Source organism: Leopardus geoffroyi, chromosome B2 (genome assembly GCF_018350155.1).
Source record: "Leopardus geoffroyi isolate Oge1 chromosome B2, O.geoffroyi_Oge1_pat1.0, whole genome shotgun sequence".
Taxonomy (NCBI): domain Eukaryota; kingdom Metazoa; phylum Chordata; class Mammalia; order Carnivora; family Felidae; genus Leopardus; species Leopardus geoffroyi.
In genome coordinates this window covers 142,465,718-142,484,907 of record NC_059332.1, presented here as the reverse complement: position 1 = coordinate 142,484,907, position 19,190 = coordinate 142,465,718, and the positions used below count along the sequence as shown (strand labels likewise).

Genomic DNA, 19,190 nt, shown 5'->3' with positions numbered 1-19,190 from the left:
ACCTTAGATTACCATTCTAGTCCTGTTTCCCTGGTAACCTGATAAAAGTTATCTGTGTTACTAGACAGCATGGCTTAGGACTGAAAATAGTCCTGACTGGTAGAAGGCATCCGGGCTGAAAGGAACCACAAGTAACCCATCATAACTGTAATGGGGTCATGTGGACACTCATGGAATGAACGAGCCTGTCCTTGGAAGCTCTGCCACCCGACACTGAACCCTGTGGGGAGTTAGATTTGTCTGCAAACAGCCCTGGCACGCACATCTAGTGAGTGAAGTGTGCCTAGGGTCTCCGGATGGCCGTGTGAACGTACAGGGCCACTAGGAGGAATACTCCAGAGAAGGAGCGTGCCCCCCACTGCCCTGCCAGCAAGGTGTGGTTCCTGTCCTAAATCCCCAGCGGGGTCCTGACAGCCTCAATGTTTGGACGAGGCTTGGAAGTCCTCCAGTAGGCACTGTACATTGAGATTGCTTTTAGGGAGGAGGGAAGCAGAGTGTCTGGAGGTGGCAGAGAGGGGACTAGGGGGCACACATCCCACCCCCAGGGCCAATGGGCCAAGGGAGTAGAAGAGAAACAGCCACCACCTAGGCCTACCAGGGAAGGGGTGGCTTGCCCCAAAGCAAGACAAACTTGGCCTGATGTCCCGAGGCTGGGGCTGGTGTCACCAGGAGCAGGAGTGACTGAGGCAGCCAAAATGTGCTCTGCGTCTTAAGACCCGGGCCACACAGACCATATTCCTGGTCTGCAGATAGCCAGTCCAGATCAATAATCAAACCAGCCACACGTGTTTTCTTTCTTTCATAATAAATTCCACGATAACACACCATAAGGAAACTCCAGTGAAGCCCAGCCCACATGTCACAAAAATAAGTAGGTCAATTTAACAATGCCGACAGCCCAAGACTGAGGTACCATTTGTGGCTGCATTCTTGTGCATGATTTTAGACCATCTTCTTGTATTTCAGGGTCTCAAGAGGATAGCAGCATCCAGATCAAGGTCAGTGTCTCCTCCATGAGCTCAGTTCAGACTGGCTTGTGACTGTTCCTTCCAGAGTTATCAGTTTAGAGCTAAAGCAGCTCTTCAGAAAGACAATGGATTTTCTCAGGCGGGCGGACGGAGGCGCAGGAGGGTTGCTAAGCAAAGTGCAAATCAAAACATCAGTCTGTACTGGAAGCTTGAGAGCCAAGATGAAAGCCAACCCGGGAGACACACGTCAGCCCCAATAAGAAACTTTCCTGTACTGGCCACTGCTTCTCTTTCTCACCAAAAAAGTCCAGGCCACACAAAAGAGCCAGGGTGGGGAGGGGGAGGGGGGAGGGTACTGAAAAACACATGAGCAAACGCACTGCCTCCCATCGAGGCTGTGTTCGCCTGTATAAACCAACCAGAGAAAATAAAAGGGAAATTTATCATCGCCTGCAGCCACAGCTGGGAAAACATCTGTGGGACAGGGGTGGGCCCCTCCACACTCCCCTCCCTGCACTGAGGTCAGCTGTGGCTGTGACCAGGCCAGAGGAGGAGGCCAGCATAACAATACCTGTTTCTCTAGAAACATGTGCGTGTTTGCTGGGTACATAGGGGCTGATCCCGTAGCCCAGATCCTTGGGGGCAGTGTTCACCGCCTGACCACAGATCTCATTCCTGGGCCTTCATTCCCCACCCACGCCCCGCCACCCCCGGCTCTCCTCCTGGAGCAAGTCCTCATGTGTCACCACTCCCTCATGTAACAAGCCCTTCACTTTGCTTCCTATGACTAACAAATTAGGTCCACCGGCCGCCTGGCACTGGAGGTTGTATTTACAGCTATCTTTTCAGTTTCCTCTCTGACTAGCCAAACCAGTTCCTCGGGACATCTCTCTCCCTTCTTCCTTCCCCAGTTATCCCTTCATCTGAAAGACCCTCCCAGCCCTGCTAAGACCCCACCTCAGAGCCTCCTCCCTTGCAGAGAAGCGCTATTTCCATGCATGCCCCTTCTTATGCTGTAGGACATGCGGGGACGAAGGTGTGACTTTCCCCTTCCTTCCGTCACTCAGCAAGGACTCCAGATGCCCACTCTGTGCCAGATGTTGCTCTGAGCACCAGGGAGAATGGCAGCAGCAGCGAGGCAGGAACTCGAAGGAGCACTGCTTCACAAAAGGGGCGTGATCACCTGGGTGGTGCCGCTGGTTGGAGGGCAGACCCATAAGGTGGAAGTCATGGGGACCTTAAGGAAGAGCTTCAGAGGCGTGGCAGGTACCAAAGCTGGGCTTAAGTGTGTCACAGGAGGATGTGGGGTGAGTGGAGATAGCAAGGGAGGACGACCTCTTCATGTGCGGTAATGGTAATGGACCCGGGGTGGGGGTGGGGGGTTGGGGCCAAGAGAAGGCTTATTAACCTGGGATACGACCTGGGATATGACTGTCGGTTTAATGATAGAAATGACCTGGCTAGGAAGGGAAGGGGGAAATAGTGGGAACAAAGTGTTTAAAGGGGGGAGGGGACGAGGCGGAAAGATAGAGAACAGGGGCAAGGGGTCAGCGCTGTAACAGAGGGAAGGTGGCGGGCGCCAGCAAACACGTTAAGTGGTGGGGCTTGCGAAAGTTCTCCTCTTAATTCCTTTTATTTTCTCAGTGATATAGGAAGCAAAACACTGAGAGGGCCAAGGTGTCAAAGGCTCGAGAAGATGTGAAATAGCCATCGTGCGGCGCGGAAGAGCAACCTGGGTAGGAAAATCCGGTAAGATGACTGACCATGTGAAACTGCAACAAGCCGGCGCCGTCGTGGTTTCCTCCAGCCACTCTCAGCAACAAGGGCGCATGCGTGAGGTGGAAGGGGCGTGGCCTCACCCCGGGCTTGCGGGGCGGGGCTGCTCCGCACGCACCCAAGGGAGGAGTGTGTGCAAGAGAGCGGAGAGTGTGTGCAGGAGTGGTCACGGCCACGAGGCGCACCGTAAGCAAGAGAAGGGCGGGGGAGGGGAGGGGAAGGGAGGGTGGCGGGAAGGTTGCGGGGCCGGGACACTAAGGGCTGGCGGCTGCAGAACTGTCTGGGGTGCGAGGCGGACAGCGGGTTGCAGAGAAGGATGCCTGAAGCTGAACTTGCAGGTGGCATGGTACCTGGTGCCGGGAAGGTCTAGCGGTGTGAAGTGAGGGGAAGGGAGGCTCGGTCGTGAGGAGGTGAGGCCAGAGAGAGGCCAGAAGCAGGGGCATCATGCTAAGAGGCGTGAGCTCACCAGGGATGGGGACAGGAGTTGCGGTGGGAGAACCCAGGAAGCCAGGAGCCCAGCTCCTCTGTGAATGACAGCGTGGCCCGGAGGAAGGGAGACCTCAACAAGGAGGCGTGTGTGTCAAGAGTCCACAAGAGCCGTCTTTCTAGGGGAGGAGGAGGAACCATGGCCTGAGAGTGGCAGTGAGCGACAAGGATGCCTGCCCGCCTCCAGCAAGGCTCCGTCTGGGGAGTGCATGCAGGTGGAGGCAGTGTTCCAAGAGACTGGCGGGCGAGGATCTGTTGAGCACAGGTCACAGTTCCAGGAAGATGAAAGCTTCACCCGTCTACAGAAGGCCAATTTCTATTCTATGTTTTAATCCAGAATCCAGAAAACAGACCATAATTCATTTCTCAGGCTTCTCTGATTTTAAAAAATTGTTGTTGCTGTTGTTGTTGTTTAGGGGAAAACTAGCATTAGAGACGTGACTGGAACACCAGTCCGCTTACCTGGATTAGATGCACCACAAAGACACAGAGCTGCAGCCTCGCGGGGGGCAAACACTGTGCACAGAGACCCAGGAAACATGAAGCGAGTTCAACTCTGAGCAGACGCATTAACTGTGCTGTGTTATCCGCATCCCCACACACAGTATTTGGGGGCATCTACTGCGACTACTTTGGCCTCTCCTTCCATACGTGTCTGTTAATTAAACATGCCTGCTCCTTCACAGAGGCCCCTCACAACATCGGGGGAAGACAGTCACGCTATTTTTACGAAAAGGCAGAAGACACCTTCTCACATGACCCTCTTAACCACATTTCATTGATTTGGGAACCGCCTCTTCTAATTTACCAACCGGCCAAACGCTTTCTATACCTGGAATTCGTTCTGCCCAGCCTTGGTAACAGAAAAGTCTGTGGCTGGGTCAGAACCTGACCTTTCAATCTCAACCACTTCACAGCACAGCATTCCCCAACGGCACTCCAGGAGACCCCGGTGTGCCCTGAGGTGTTATGTGTGCTCCATGAAGAGAAGGTCACACGTGCTTGGGAATCCCTGGGCTAGCTGAGCAGCTGGATTTACCAACCGGCCTGGCAATCTTTTCCATGCTAACCTGAGTGCACATCTCCAGGGGGTGGGAGCCATGTCTGGACCCCCTGTCATTTACCTGTGAAATCCTTCTGTTCAGCAGCCTCTCTCTGGGGAAGTTCGCTTTTACAGAATGAACACTTTGCCTGTCCCACACTCCTTTCTGGGGGCCTACTTTGTCCTCCTCAACTCCCCTTTTTGAATGGACGCCCCCTGCCCCAACCCCTGGCAATGGTGGCCCCCTTTCTACCTTCTGCCACTCCCGGTGATACCACAACTGCTGTTCATGCCTCAAGCACCTGAGCCCGGCCCTGATGTTCCTCGTGCTGAGCTTTGCCTGAACCTGAGCAGGGGTGTCAACTGGAGGACAAGTCAAATCTGGGCTTGTCTGGAAGCCTGTGGGGGATGACCTGGGAGCCAGTGCATGAGAGAAACAAATGTCTCCTGGGAAAGGGGTAAAGGCCTAAGGGGAGAGACAGGTGTGAGGGCACAGCTGCAGGGCCAGGAGGGAGGGGTGACACCGGGTGGAATGCAGTGTCTGTCACAGGAGCCTCCATGGAAGAATGGAGAACAGAACCAGCACTCCCTCGTCGGGCACTGCTGACAGCCCAAGACGGAGTGGCCAGTGCTGGCTCCATGGCTTGGGCCATTTGACTTCTTCCTTTTGAGGATGACTTAGATATCCTTTGCCATCTTTTCTGGTAAACTGTTCTTCTTTGTGATCTACGGGAGCTCTTTTATATCCGATGATTATCAGTCTTTGACCCTTTTATATATTGCAAATAGTTATACACAGTTTCCTTCCAGGCTGCTGCTAGTTTTTAAACTACCTTTATGGTATCTTTTTATGTCCTGGAGTTTTAAATATTCATGTAGTCAGTCTATCAGTCTGACACAGGGTGAAGGCTGAGCAGGGGTCGTTGGGTGCCCCCAACGCTCTGTTTCTAGATCTCACCCTGGTGATATGGGTGAGTTCACTTGGTGAAAATTCATGGAGCTGTACACTTAGGACTCGTTCATTTATATGTATTTCTTAAATCTGTCAGGTTTTTTTTTTTTCTTTTATGACTTCTGAGTGTTACGCTTTGTTTAGAAAGCCTTTCACACTATGAAACTGTGCATGCTCCTCCTGTAAGTTCTTTTAATACTTTAAAAGTTGAGCTCTTTATATATATATTTTTTAATTTTTAATGTTTATTTATTTTTGAGAGACAAAGCATGAGCAGGGAGGGGCAGAGAGAGAGGCAGAGACACAGAATCCCAAGCAGGCTCCAGGCTCCGAGCTGTCAGCCCAGAGCCCGACGCGGGGCTCGAACTCACAAACCATGAGATCGTAACCTGAGCCGAAGTCGGATGCTCAACTGACTGAGCCACCCAGGCGCCCTTTTTATATTTAACCTTAATGACCTCTGTAATTTCTTTTAAAGTCTGATATACTATAGGGCTCTAACTTAATTAACATCCACATAGGCTTAACAAAACCTAGGAACCCCATAAAGGTAAACCATCAACTACGTTACTAAATAACATTGCTTTTGGTAAAAATGACCTTAATTGGCCAATTGCTCCCGGATAGGGAAGAGCCATACATGAATTATACCTGCCAACGAGGACACCAGGCTCAGGGCTTGGGGGAAGCCTGGAATCTATACCTGTCGGGGTTTTATAAAGGATATGGCTCCTACAGGGTGCAAGGCTTAATGATGGGAGGAGCTAGTGACCCCATGGATGGCTGTGCGGAGCAGTCACCTGCAGGAGCTCCCGGAGAGACCGCTCACTGCCCAGGAGAGGGAGAGCCAGCGCTGTCCTGCGGGCAAGCCGAGGTTTCTGCCCTCCTCCTTTCAGACTAGAAAATCCAAGGGGAACCCGATCTGAACATCTGGCTGAATAAACGAAGAGCCCCACGGGGCACAGCACTGGTTGATGACACCAACCGACACCATTCGTTGAATATCCACCTTTTCCCTGGCTGATTAAATCATCACCTAAGTTACATAAACTAATCTATTTACATAAGACTGTGAGCCCTCTCTTCTATTCTATTGATTTTTGTCCATTATACCGTTCTTCTGGTTTTGTGGTGTGCTTTACTATCTGGGAGATCAAATCCGTCCTCACTGATCTTTTTCAAAATCTTCTTGGCTATTTTTGTCATTCCTTCATCATTCAGCAGTGTTTCTGGGGCTGCTCCGTACACCAGACAGGGCTGAGAAGACAGTACCGAATAACAGACGATGCCCTTTGTAGGGGTTTCCTGGGGCTGCTGGAACAAAGTAGCACAAACTGGGGCACTTAAAATAACTGCAATTTATGCTCTCACGGTTTTAGGGGCCAGAAGTCCAAGATCAGGTATTGGCAGGACCCTGCTCCCTCTGAAGGCTCTAGAGGAGGTTCATTCCTTGGCTCTTCTGGCTTCTGGAGGCTCTGGGTGGTCCTAGGCTGGTGGCCAAGATGTCACTCCAATCTCTGCCTCTGTCGCATGACCGTCTCCCCTCTGTGTATGTCTGTTTTTGTGTCCCCTTTTTTATAAAGACACCAATCCTACTGGATTAAGGGCCCACCCTATGCCGGTATGACTTCACCTGAATTTACATCTTAATTATGGCTGCAAAGACCTGACTTCCAGGTAAGGTCACATTCAGTTACCGTGGGTTAGGACTTGAACATTATCTTTTTGGGGGACACAACGCAACCCGCACCACCCTGCTCCCATAGAGCCTGCACTCTCATGGTGAACAACGTGATGCAATGTATGCAAAAGCAAACACCGAAGTTGCTTTTGGCGACCAGTGGTAGGAAGACAAGAAAGCACGTGACAGAACGGAGACAACGGGGGCGTGGGGAGCGTGGAGTGCACAGGTTAGTTGCGCGAGGGTGGCCAGGAAAGTCTTGCCCAAATCATCGAGTTAGCGCTGAATGAGGAGGCCGCAGCCGAGCAGAGGTCTGGGGGGAGAGCACTGCAGGCAGAAGGCACAGCAAATACAAAGATGAGGCAGGAGCCAGTCAGGGCTGCTCCAGTGGTGTAAGCTCGGGAAATGGCAAGAGAGGAGACTGGAGAAGGAGCCAGGGCAGAGGACGTAGGCGGTGCAGGCTTGAGCAGGCCCCTGCATGGGGGCTGGGGAAGCCTTGGGAGTGGTGGCTGGAACACTAGTGAGGAGGCCAGTCCAAGTGACTGGACTAGTGCTGTACCTACGCAGCGGGGCGCTGGTGGCACCCAGGTATATATGCAGGTAGAGAAGTCTGGACTTGCCAGGGGATTGGGTGGAGTGGAGGAAAACAGTAGGACCAGGATGACTCAGTCGTTTTTGTCCTGAGTCTCTGCCCCACCCATATGGTGCTGCCATTTAGTTTAAGTGTGTGTGTGTGGGGGGGGGGGGCCGGGGGGTCCCAGACATACTCCAGTCGGCCCGTTATGTTTTATATCACACTGCTATTGGAATTTCATTGGCTTTTACTCATAGATACTTGCATTTATAGATTAGCTGGAGAAGAACATCTTCACATTGTCAGTGTTCCTATCAAAGAATACAGTATACCTTTCCAATTATTTGATGCTTTAGTGAAGTTTTGTAGTCTTCTCCTTTTAGACCTCACATATTTTATTATGTTTATTCTCGGAAACTGTTGTCACTGGGGGTAGAATCTTTTTTTTTTTTTTTTTCCTATTTGATACTCTAATTTCTAATTGACTAATCATGGTGTCTTGGAAAGTCATCAATTTTTCTCTGCTGAGCTTGAAAAGCAGCCAGCTTATTAATTCTCTATGTCTCACAATCCGCCACGTACCTGTCACCCGGCTCCAAGAGTTATCAGCATTTCTCCAGGCTCATTTCACTTGCTTCCTCCCCACCCCCCCCCCCGTGTGTGTGTGTGTGCGCGCGCGCGCGCGCGCGTACATATGTGTCCATCCATCTGCTTCCCACAGTATTGCCAAACAAATCCCAGACCTGATATCGTTTCACTGCCAGATACTTCAGGATGTGTCTCCTGGCTGTTCTAGGTGCACAGTCTTATCACCTGCACCCAAAAGGGTTGACAGTGCTCAGGACGGGAGCACACACAGGCCACAGGGCTGAGGCTTCTCCTAGAAAGCCCAAGGGGAAGCCAGTGAGTGCGCTAACTGGAGTCACAAAGTTCAACCTGTAAACTTTTCTTACAGGATCACACGCCCAGTCTTCGATCTGGGTCCATTTTCTCTTTGAAGATAAAATTCTTTTTTTTTTTTTAAAATGTTTATTTATTTTTGGGACAGAAAGAGACAGAGCATGAACGGGGAGGGTCAGAGAGAGAGAGGGAGACACAAAATCTGAAATGGGCCCCAGGCTCCGAGCTGTCAGCACAGAGCCCGATGCGGGGCTTGAACTCACGAACCGCGCGATCATGACCTGAGCCGAAGTCGGACGCTTAACCGACAGAGCCACCCAGGCGCCCCTGAAGACAAAATTCTAATAAGCTCTCAGCTACATAAATTTCCTGACAGCAAACTAAACCAGAAACCTGAGGCCGAGAGTGCTGAAGTCGGACACACGCCTGAAACCCCCCAAGTCTGGAGCCATCGGTCTGCAGGCAGTGGCATGTCATGACAATTCCTCACTTTGCCTGTGTGATCTTATGTGACGCGCGCCCCTACGTTGCAGGGGTAAGCTACAAATTCCAGTTCCACAGTGGGATTCAAATTTTATCACTGCCATAAAAGTTCGAAAAAGGCCTTTATAGGACTACCTTCTCCAAGGCGGCCTAGGGGCCCACACGGTGCCTTTCTGTGAATTAGAGAAAAGTGCCCCCTCTAGACAGATCAGCTTAGAAAGCAAGGGATGTGGCGGAGGAAATGGAGGGCAGTACTGGCTCTCTCTTCCCCTCTGCCCCAGGGCTCCTCCCTTCCAGAGCCACAGGCCCCTCCCCTCTTGAGCCACAGGCCCCTCCCCTCTTGAGCCACAGGCCCCTCCCCTCCTGAGCCACAGGCTCCTCCCCTCTGCTCCAAGGCTGCTGCTCCCCTCTCCCCTCCTGGTGGTCTGCGTAAAAGATAAGCAGATACCACTATTTTTGACCTTGTCACGAGGGCCTGGCTCAGGCCCGGGCTGGTGGCAAATTATTTTCGGCCCAAGTTTTCCAATATTCCTTTCTTTACCCACAGCATTTAAATAAAAACAAGTCCATTATTGAAGCAGTTCTGTTGAACCAGAGCACATCGATCGGACTGCATTCTATCAGTCACTCTTTCTGCCAGCGGGATCCAGCTTGGCTCCGGACCTCAGTTCTGCTTAATCGGGAAGCAGGAGCCGCAGAAAATGGCCTTCTCTCCTTAAAGAGTTTCTCCAACATACAGGATTTATCAGCCATGAATAAGATTCATGGTGAAGCTTAAGTTCTGCAACAAACAGTCAGTGAAGCAGCTGGAACTAGACCACACATTCCCAGGCACACAAACTCCCCCTCCAGAGCAGACTGTTAAAAAACAAAGCTATGTTTATGTTGAAGGATGGGATTTTCAGAACGTTAATGGAAATTAATAAGGACCAACTAAAGGAGCTATTTACTTTAGCACACTTTATGCTATTTTAATAAATACCTTACTCTGTGGCCCTAATTTAAGCTAAATTGTTACTGCTTTTTAAATTTTTTCTGCTGGTTATCGGAAAAGGGCAGAATCAAGGAGAGATCATCTCATGCATTTTAATTAATTCATAAGTCTCTAATACAAAATGTATAGCAGACATTCTTAGCTCAGACTTAGATCAGAGCCACCTTAGATTTTACCTGGCCAGATAATTTCTCCTAAGATTCAAATGTGGATTAACTCAATTCCCTCAGATAAGGAGCCAGGGCTAGAGAGAATTCAGGTCTTCTCTCTCCTACCAGTAGGCCTCACCAGAACATTCTAGAGTCAGACCCAAGGAAAGGGAAGTAGTTTGCTTTTTCTGAGTAGAGATTACTACCACCAATGAGTAATAAGTCAATACGAAGAAACTATACATCATGCACTGTTCACCTTAAATCGGCCATTTTCCAAGATCTTGATGGGTGTCCAGGCCACCCAAATCCTATGGCGGGTCCGAGCATCAGATGTTAACTCCCTGCCCTCTCCCCGCCCCACAGCCCCCAATCCCACATCAGTTCCAAAACTAGGAGTGTTTTCGGTGGCCCAGTTCTGCTTCGGACCTCACACTGCTTTAAAGAACAAAGGAACGTCCCTCTTCATTTCTTAGCACCTGGTTTGCCCTCAGCATCTCCTCAGATCTTGTCAGGGGGCAGCAATGGCAGAAGATGAGGACTGTTGGGGCACCTGAGTGGGCTCAGTCAGTTAAGCGTCCAAATCCCGCTCAGGTCATGATCTCGCAGTTCGTGAGTTCGAGCCCCGCGTCGGACTCTGTGCTGACAGCTCAGAGCCTGGAGCCTGCTTCGGATTCTGTGTCCCCCTTTCTCTCTCCACCCCTCCCCCCGGTCATGCTCTGGCTCTGTCTTTCTCTCTCTCAAAAATAAACATTAAAAAAAATTAAAAAAAAAAAAAAAAAAAAGATGAGGCCTGTTCTGGGGGAGTGGACAAATGCAGCACAGCAGCTTGTGGTCAGGGGCTCCAGGAGGTCAGGGAGGGTCAGCTCCATCAGGCTCGGCCTCAGAGAAGGGAGGAGGTGGGGCAGAAACACACAGAGATGCGGGAACAGAATTAAATACTAGCTCCCATGACACTACAAAAGGCTCTTCAGGAGAGTTCCTTATCCTCCAAAAACTGCCATAAGATTAAGCTCAGACTTTCGCATTCATACTTTGGAACTGTTCCCAGGAATTGGTTCTCCAGAAGGAGCTACGCTGCCTGCCTTCCTTTGCTACTATGCTCCAGGTGAACCCTCCCGCCTGGAGCCATTTTCCGAACCCGGAAGCTTTACAAGCAAGTGGCAACCCTCCAGCTTCGTATGTCATGAGTGCAGACTGCCACCGCCCCAGGACCTGGCCAGAGGCATCCGGCTGTCCCGGACAGGCCCTTTGCCAAGCGCCGTGCCCACGACAGTCGCCTAGTGCCCACCTTGGGTGCAAACCACAATTCTGTCCACCCAGTCAGCACCGCGCCCGAGTTCTCCAAGACAAGCAAAGGTAGGGCAGGAAGATACATTCACTCCCTCAGGCATTTCCCCCCACTCCAAATTGAGGGGCTCTTCGGGAAGACACCAGTCCAACATGTTATCTGTTTGATGGTCCTCACACTCGGAAGCATGTCCTGGGGGAGCCTGGACATGCTTAGAAGCCTCCAGGCTAAGAAACCTAGGACTTTCTTCAGAGCTTCGAGTCCTAATCAGGCTCTGTTCTAGGTGCCGGGGGCATCCCTATGGAAGGATACCAGGCGCAAGCCTCAGCCCTGCTGGAAGGCAGGACTGAAGCCCACACACTTCTCTTGAAGATGTCCCCTTTGTGAGATCACATGCACCTCTCAGTGGGTAGCTGCTTCCCCAAGCCTGGACACACCTGTTTACGCAAGCATCGGACAAAGCTCCAGTCACGACGGGGATGCTGTACTGATGCTTACACTCACCAGCACCCCTGATCTCCACCGACCACACGTGTGTTTTGAAACCCAAAATAAGCACAGAGACGATGGGACACAGCTAGTCTTTTTCATACACACATTGAATCTTCTTTTTTTTTCTAGGGAGGAGATTTTTACTAAACATGCTGTTCTCTAGAGCCTCCGGGCGTTGTTCAAATCATGGCTCCACCACTAACTAGAGGTAGAACCTCATACGAGTTCTTATGCTTGTCTGTGCCTCACTTTCTCCAAGTGTTAAATGGAATCTAATTCGTACCTGCCTCATTGTGAGGATTAAATAAATCAATACATGTCAACCCCTTAGAATAGCACCTGGTACATAGTAAGTGCTCCATAAATGTTAGCTATTTTTTTAATGTTTATTTTTTGAGAGAGTTGGGGGGGGGGGTGGAGAGCAGAGAAAGAGGGAAACACAGAATCCAAAGTAGGCTCCAGGCTCCGTACTATCGGCACAGAGCCCGATGCAGGGTTTGAACTCACAAACCGCGAGATCATGATCTGAGCTGAAGCCGGACGCTCAACCGACTGAACCACCCAGGCGCCCCAAATGTTAGCTATTTTTTTCCATAAATATTAGCTATTATTATCAAGTTGGACCAAAGTTTATGTTGTCAGCTAAAAAGTCAAAGCAGCTTACAATGAACATCCTTAAAGCAAAATGGGCTCATGATGTATGAGTATATCCTGAAATAAATTTCTGTCCATTGATACCAGGATAGTATCTACCCTTGATACTAGATCAAGGTCATACATATTTCTTAAGGTTTTCATTAAATTGTCCTTAAAAATGACTCACATTCACATAACAGTACCCCGAGGCTCCTTCCAGCATTCCTTAGAAACAGAAAGTGCCCATAACTGGGCTCTTTTGTGTTGACCTTGAAGGTAGACCCTGGCCTGCCCACTGACAGCCCCTTATCTAACAGTGTATGGACCACACCTACCCGTGCATGGACAATGTCTACCAGAGCGCAGATGACGCCTACCCGTGTGGGGACGACACCTACCAGTGTGTGCACAACATCCACCAGTGTGGACAACAGAAGCACCAACCACTGCAAAAGCCGCCTGGAAATGCTAGTGCAGCTCAGGGGGGCTTTGCTTGCAAACCCTCAGCTTGGTCAGGTGCAGACACCCTCGCAAGCTGGATCGGATTTTCTCCTTGAGGTGAGCTGGCCACCACACCACCTAGCCCTGCCTGGAAATGCTTAGGGACTCCCCTCCCCCCCTCATCTTATTCCCAAGTCTGGGCCTGGGGCAGTTCCCCAAGGTGTTAAGGGCACTTCAAGTGGGGGGCGGGGGACAAAAAACCCAACAACAACAGAACATATTCCTCATCGCAGGTGGAAAGGCTGACCCAGTCCCACAATAGAAGCTGAGCGGCCAAAAATCACGCAGTGGGACCTGGGTACCCAAGGAACATCCCAGAAGTGATACCCAGACTTACACAGATACCCAGAACACTTGCCAGAGTTCTGTTTAACAAAATATGTTCTACCCTCTTAGCTTGAGAAGTTCACCCCTGTTGCTAACTGGAAGATCAGGTCCAGCATGTGGCCAGTGGGGGCAGGTGCCCCTAGCCTGAGCCCCTTCTCTTTCCACTGACACCATCCCCACTCCTGCTTCTGGGCTTCATACCCCTCTGCCAGGGGCTTCACGCACATACCTGAGGACACCCCAGCCAGGGTGGCATGTGTCCACCTCCACCCCTTGGGGCACCCCTGCCACACTCCCTTCGTTGGGGTCTGGAGTGGACACGTGCACTGTGCAGTCTGTCACCGACCCCGGGAAAAGACACGAGCATGTTGGAAACAGACTGGGCACCACCTGGGTAGGAGCCTCCAGAGTCCTGTGTATCTGGACTGAGGTCCAGGGAGGCGGGCGCAAGTGGCCCGACTCCTCGTTTCAATGAGAGGCACAGGGCAAGCCCCCGAAGGTGTCCCTGGGAGCCCATCAGTGCCATCCCAGGGTGGGGACACTCTGCTCTTCCAGCTGATGGTTTACTCTTCCCATGGGATCACTTTGGTTTTTCAAAATGTATCCCGGCCAGTCTCAGAATCAATTCACACCACCATCTCTGTTCTTGCCCACATCCCGCAAACTTTGAACTTACGCAGATACACACGGATGCAAGTCAAGAAAAAAGAAAAGCCAAGCCAAATAAATTAAAATCTTATTTGAAATCGAATCAATAAAACGTTAGGAGATTCATTTTTCATAAAAAATACAGGGACGTGTGACACAGAACTGAAATATACTGACATATCAATGCTGGGTGACAGGTACAGGGGATTCATTTTTCCTTCTACATTTGTTCATTTCAAATGTTCACAATTAAAGGTTGAGGAAGGGACGCCTGGGTGGCTCAGTCAGTTAAGCATCTGACTTCGGCACAGGTCATGATCTCGAGGTTCGTGAGTTTGAGCCCCATGTCGGGCTCTGGGCTAACAGCTCGGAGCCTGGAGCCTGCTTGAGATTCTGTGTCTCCCTCTATCTGCCCCTACCTGGCTCGTGCTCGCTCTCTCTCTCTCTCTCTCTCAAAAAATAAACATTAAAAAAATTTTTTTTTTAATGTTTTTTTTTTTTTTAACATTTATTTATTTTTGAGACAGGGAGAGACAGAGCATGAACGGGGGAGGGTCCGAGAGAGAGGGAGACAGAGAATCTGAAACAGGCTCCAGGCTCTGAGCTGTCAGCACAGAGCCCGACGTGGGGCTCGAACTCACAGACTGCGAGATCATGACCTGAGCCGAAGTCGGACGCTTAACCGACTGAGCCACCCAGGCGCCCCTAAAAAAATTTTTTTTAAAGAAAAAGGTCAAGGGAAATGTTTTTGAGCCACATGGCCCTAAAAGGGAGGCTGGCAAGATCTGAAATCACATTCCTACGGGTGAGTTATGAAAACGACAGGTAGAAGTACACACTAACCCAGTTTGTGTATTTGTAAATGTATGTGGCCACTTACTGATTCTGTCAAGTGCTCTTAAGCAGGTCAGACTTTAAGGCACTGACCTATAATCCCAAGCCACAAAGCCAGGGAAAGTGGGCAAGGCAACAGTTCAGAAGAAGCCTTGCCATTTCACCAATTCAAACAAAGCAGGATATTGTGGCCTCTATATAAACACAGCAGCTGGGAAAACCCAGGCCTGGTGTTTACACAGAAACTTTTCCCCCAGAAGCTCAAAGTAATTTAGGGACACTTACTAATTAACTTAATTAAGTCTCCCAGGCCTCCTTCCTACCCCCATCCCTGCTGCTGACTGTTCAACAGCAGGCGTGGCTGGGGGGGGGGGGCGGGAAGACCCAGTCCCACTGGCTCACAAACACATGTGTAAACACAGACACTCGCAGGCCACCCTTCCTAGGGGCTGTTTGGAGAACACTGACCTTTGGAGTATCAGTGCTCATTCTGAAAACAAAACCTATGAACAATAGTCACACTTCCCTTTGTGTGGTCCACACTAAGTCTAACAGAGACAAAGGGAAAGACAGCAATTACCTTTTGTCCCAATGTGCCAACAAGAGAACATCTGCATGCTAACTCTGGATTGCGGACCACAGGGAATTGTTACGTGCTATGGCTTTTCACCTATACTTGAGAAGCCCCCCACTACTAAATCAGCTCACCAAGAAAACTTAGTAACAACTTTAAAAATTGGTGCCAATACTTTTAGCTTTTCTGCTTCCGAATTCCTGTTCCCACTGATCTACATTTAAGATAGATTCTCAACCTAACTCTTTTAGAAGCAGGAATTTAGAAGTATTCCCTCAGCACCCTTCCTGCTAGCAGGCTAGATGGCCTGGCGTGGGGACCGTCTGCAGAGTCACAGTGGAAGAGAAGGACTTTGCCCAGCAACAGACCAACCAAAGATCATCAGCTTTTTTCCTAAACTCTCGGCCCAGTTCAAGCCCCTGAGCACTGCCTGGAAATGCTAAGCAGTTGTGAGCCTCTACCCGGTGGTGAAACGCCTTTTCAAGTGTGGGTCCTCATGGGATAAAAAGTGCCTTGAAGAGCTGCGGGATCTCCAGCTGCTCCCTATAAAAGCAGCATGCCTCTGCCACAGGGCTGGGCAGAATTTAGGAACTCTCACTGGCTGGGGAGAAACCACCACCCACATGCTAATAAACCGTTCGCTTAGATCTTCCTGGCCTCAGATTCCTCCCTGGGGAGACCCATCACAGGAAATCACAGCTGAATTCAGAGGAAGCTGCCCACAACCTTGAACCTCCTAGAAAGGGCAACCGGTCAGGATTCCAACACCAGCTATGCCGGCTTCCGCAGATGCAGGGTCCCACGCAAAAGCAGACATTGAAAGCTTCTGGGGAAAAAATGAAAGTACTCTTTTCCTCCTCAAGGAAAGGAAAGCACAAAAGCTAGCCCTTTGAAATCCAGACGGGAATTTCAAGTTCAGAGCCATTCTATCAAATTGTGGCACGTTTAGGATACTTGAAAAGTTTGAAACAACAACTTTCTAGTAACAGAAGGCTATCAGAATCCTCCTCTGGACGAGCAATACCACCAAGCACTACAGCTGCTTTTTTAAAATAGTTTCACTTAGCGTCTGACTTGGGTTGAGGTCATGATCTCACGGTCCGCGAGTTCAAGCCCCACGTCAGGCTCTGTGCTGACAGCTTGGAGCCTGGAGCCTGCTGCAGATTCTGTCTCCCTCTCTCTCTGTCCCTCCCCGTTCGCACTCTGTCTCTCTCTTCAAAATAAAGAAACATTAACAAATTTTAAAAATAATAAAAATAGTTTCACTTAAGAAAAACAGACTTTACAAATTAAGTACTCAACCCAAGTTCTACTGAAAAATGAGTGCTAGGTTAAGTGACAAACGTGGACTACACAGGAGTTCAGGACATGCCAGTTGCTTTCATTACATTGTCTGTACTAGAATCCAGCGTACTGTAATCCCCAAAGTAATGTACATGCATCACAGCCCAAACTTCATTTCCAAATGGAAAATATGCATTATACTACTTTCATTAATCATTTTTAAAGTCTTCGCTTTTGAAAAAAAATAAAGCCTTTTTGTCCAAGTGGCTTCAAAGGAACTCTTAAATAGGCATGAACCTTGCTTAACGCTGCTGTAATCCAACTGAAGGACGTTTCAATCTTTTTGATGAAGTAGGATTTTTGCACCATGAAATTAATCTCTCAGCTCTGATAAATGTGGTATGAAGTAGACATCTGAAATGGAATGGAAATTTCTGCGGTTTTTCTTTCCAAGACCTCAGCAAATGACCAAACTTGGATGGGGGGGGGGGGGGGGACAGAGCGCAAACTGGAATAATCTGATAATAATTTCACCGACGATTCGATGCACACTATGACACTGACAATACTGGAGACATTGTTTCAGTAACCAAGTGACTGAAAACAAGCCAGATGACTATAGGCTAATGACATGCTGAGGGAAACTGAGATAGAAGAGATGATTCTTCCAAGCCCTATCTCCTAACTGAAGGATGCATGCATACAATGCAGGGAAAAAAGACGAGACACATTGATAAAGTGTTTGTTCTACCAGTGAGTGTACCAGTTGTCCACAACCTGGACAGTGACCTTCCTCTGAGCTGCGTTTAGCTACCAACAAGGTAATATGGTCCAGCTGGACACCAACAGGAAGGCTACTCTCCAGTGTTCATAAAGTTCTAACAGTCCTACCCGGTTTGGCTTGCTTTGGCCATCCTCATGAAGTTGGCCACCAAACAAGAGACGGGGTGGCTGGTGATACCCGGAAACCATGCGCTGTATCACGTTATAAACACAGCCACATAGGACTCAGGTAGAGGTGTGTCACCTCAGGCAAGCAAGTTTCATAGCCTCTTCAGGCCTCAGTTTACTCATCTACAATCTGGGGATAATAGTCGCTCTTTTGTGGAATTGTGAAAGTTAACATGAGATCATCACTAAAGCCCTTGGCACAGTGCCGGTCTCAAGACTTCCTGAAGCACAGACATGAAATACACGGGCTGGGCACCCAACTTCAAACACATCCAGCACAGAGGTCGAGTCACCAAGCAGTACATTTGCTTCCAAGTTCTTTCTCTACTTTGCAGAACTGACGCTTCTCGGCCAAGTATTTACGTAGGGCAGAGGTGCCATCAGAGAGGGGTTTCTCCGGCGTCCGTGTTCCGGCGCTTGCGTCCCCAGCCCCTCCGGGAGTGAAGCCAGCCCACGCACACCAACGGGCACGCACGGATTTCATCAACAGGTGCAAAAGAAAACGAGCGCCAGGCACAGGGGCGGGGCGGCTTCTAAATCAATCCCCTGGGATCTCTCTGAATCTGTAACGTGTCCCGGCGGAGCGCGGGGCATAAAAGGCCACAACCGGCTCTCCAAGAACGCGACCGTCAGGCGGGCGCGGTGAGGGCAGACCCCCAGGAGGTGCTGCGGGCCACCGCGTCCCGGGCCCTGCCAGAGGGGCACTCGGGCGTCCCCGGCGTCGCCTCATTCCAACAAGGGCGCCCCCCAGCCTTCGCGCAACTCCCTCCCCCCCAACCCCGCACCCCGGCTGTCTCCACGCCTCCCGGCCATGGTCACCTCGGGGAAGGGAGGTGCCCGTTTCTCGAAGTCTCAGCACGGCAGGCGCCCTCGCCTCGGGCGCCGCTCCCCGGGGGCGCCGTGGGGTCGCACTCACCGAGCGTGGCCACGGTGCCGGCCTCGAAGAGCAGGCAGTCCCCGCGGCCTCGCGCCTCCAGCAGGACGCTGCTCTCCCCCGCGGGGTCCAGCCGCCCGAGCAGCCGCAGCCCCTTGCTCAGCGCCATGGGCGCCGGGGCGCGTCCGGCCCGAGGGCGCGCAGCCCGTCTCCGCTCCCCGCGCTCCCGCAAGTGCCGGGAGTTTCACTTTGCGCCGGCTCCCGGCCCCGCGCAGGCTCCTCCCCGGCCTCCTCCCAGGCCTTCTCTCCCGCCCCCTTCCCCCTCTCCGCCCTCGCCGCGCCGCCCGGGGCAGGTGAGGGCGCCCGGCCGCCTGGCCGCCTCCGGCTCCCGCTCCGCCGGGGCGCCGCGCTCCCCCCAGCGGCGAGGCAGCTGCGGGCGGCCGGGCGGGCCTGGCGGCGGCTCCCCGCGCCCCCGGGGCTCGCTCTGGGGGTTGATCCCGGGGCCGGAGCCGGAGGGGACGTCCTCCCTGCGGTGGGCGGCGGCCGAAGAGGAAGATTCCACACGTTCCTGGGCGCGCGGGAGGACGCGGGGCGCCCCGGGGAGCCTGAAAACGCCGCTGGACGCCGCGGCCTTCTGTGGGCAGCCCGGCGCCTGGCCCGCGGGGCTGCGACGCTAGAGTCCGGGGCGGAGGCCGGCCCTCGCCAGGCCCAGCCCGAGAGACCCTGGGCCGGTCACTTCAGAGCTAGGTGCCTCCGCTGCCCTGCGGGGAAAG

At 51.4% G+C, this 19,190-nt stretch overlaps 1 protein-coding gene and 1 long non-coding RNA gene across 7 annotated transcripts in view; one reads left to right on the top strand and one right to left on the bottom strand.

The window, feature by feature from the left end:
* The window catches only part of SYNJ2 (synaptojanin 2), a 106,055-nt gene extending 87,372 nt beyond the window's left edge, over nt 1–18,683 (bottom strand). For 3 of the 5 annotated variants that reach the window (XM_045500153.1, XM_045500157.1, XM_045500155.1), the window contains exon 1: nt 18,460–18,673. In XM_045500153.1, the coding sequence (XP_045356109.1) occupies nt 18,460–18,586 (127 nt within the window). In that variant the 5' untranslated portion in view covers nt 18,587–18,673. Of the gene's footprint in view, nt 1–18,459 lie in introns of all 5 variants that reach the window. The other 2 variants (XM_045500154.1, XM_045500158.1) reach the window with 2 other exon arrangements.
* LOC123609227 lies at nt 1,249–6,291 on the top strand. Of its 2 annotated transcripts, XR_006717686.1 has the most exons (3): nt 1,249–2,234; nt 2,613–2,717; nt 3,647–6,291. It is a non-coding gene; the product is annotated as an uncharacterized LOC123609227 (long non-coding RNA). The 2 variants fall into 2 exon arrangements; XR_006717685.1 differs by having other exon boundaries at nt 2,613–6,291.
* Nucleotides 18,684–19,190: the final 507 nt, after the last annotated feature.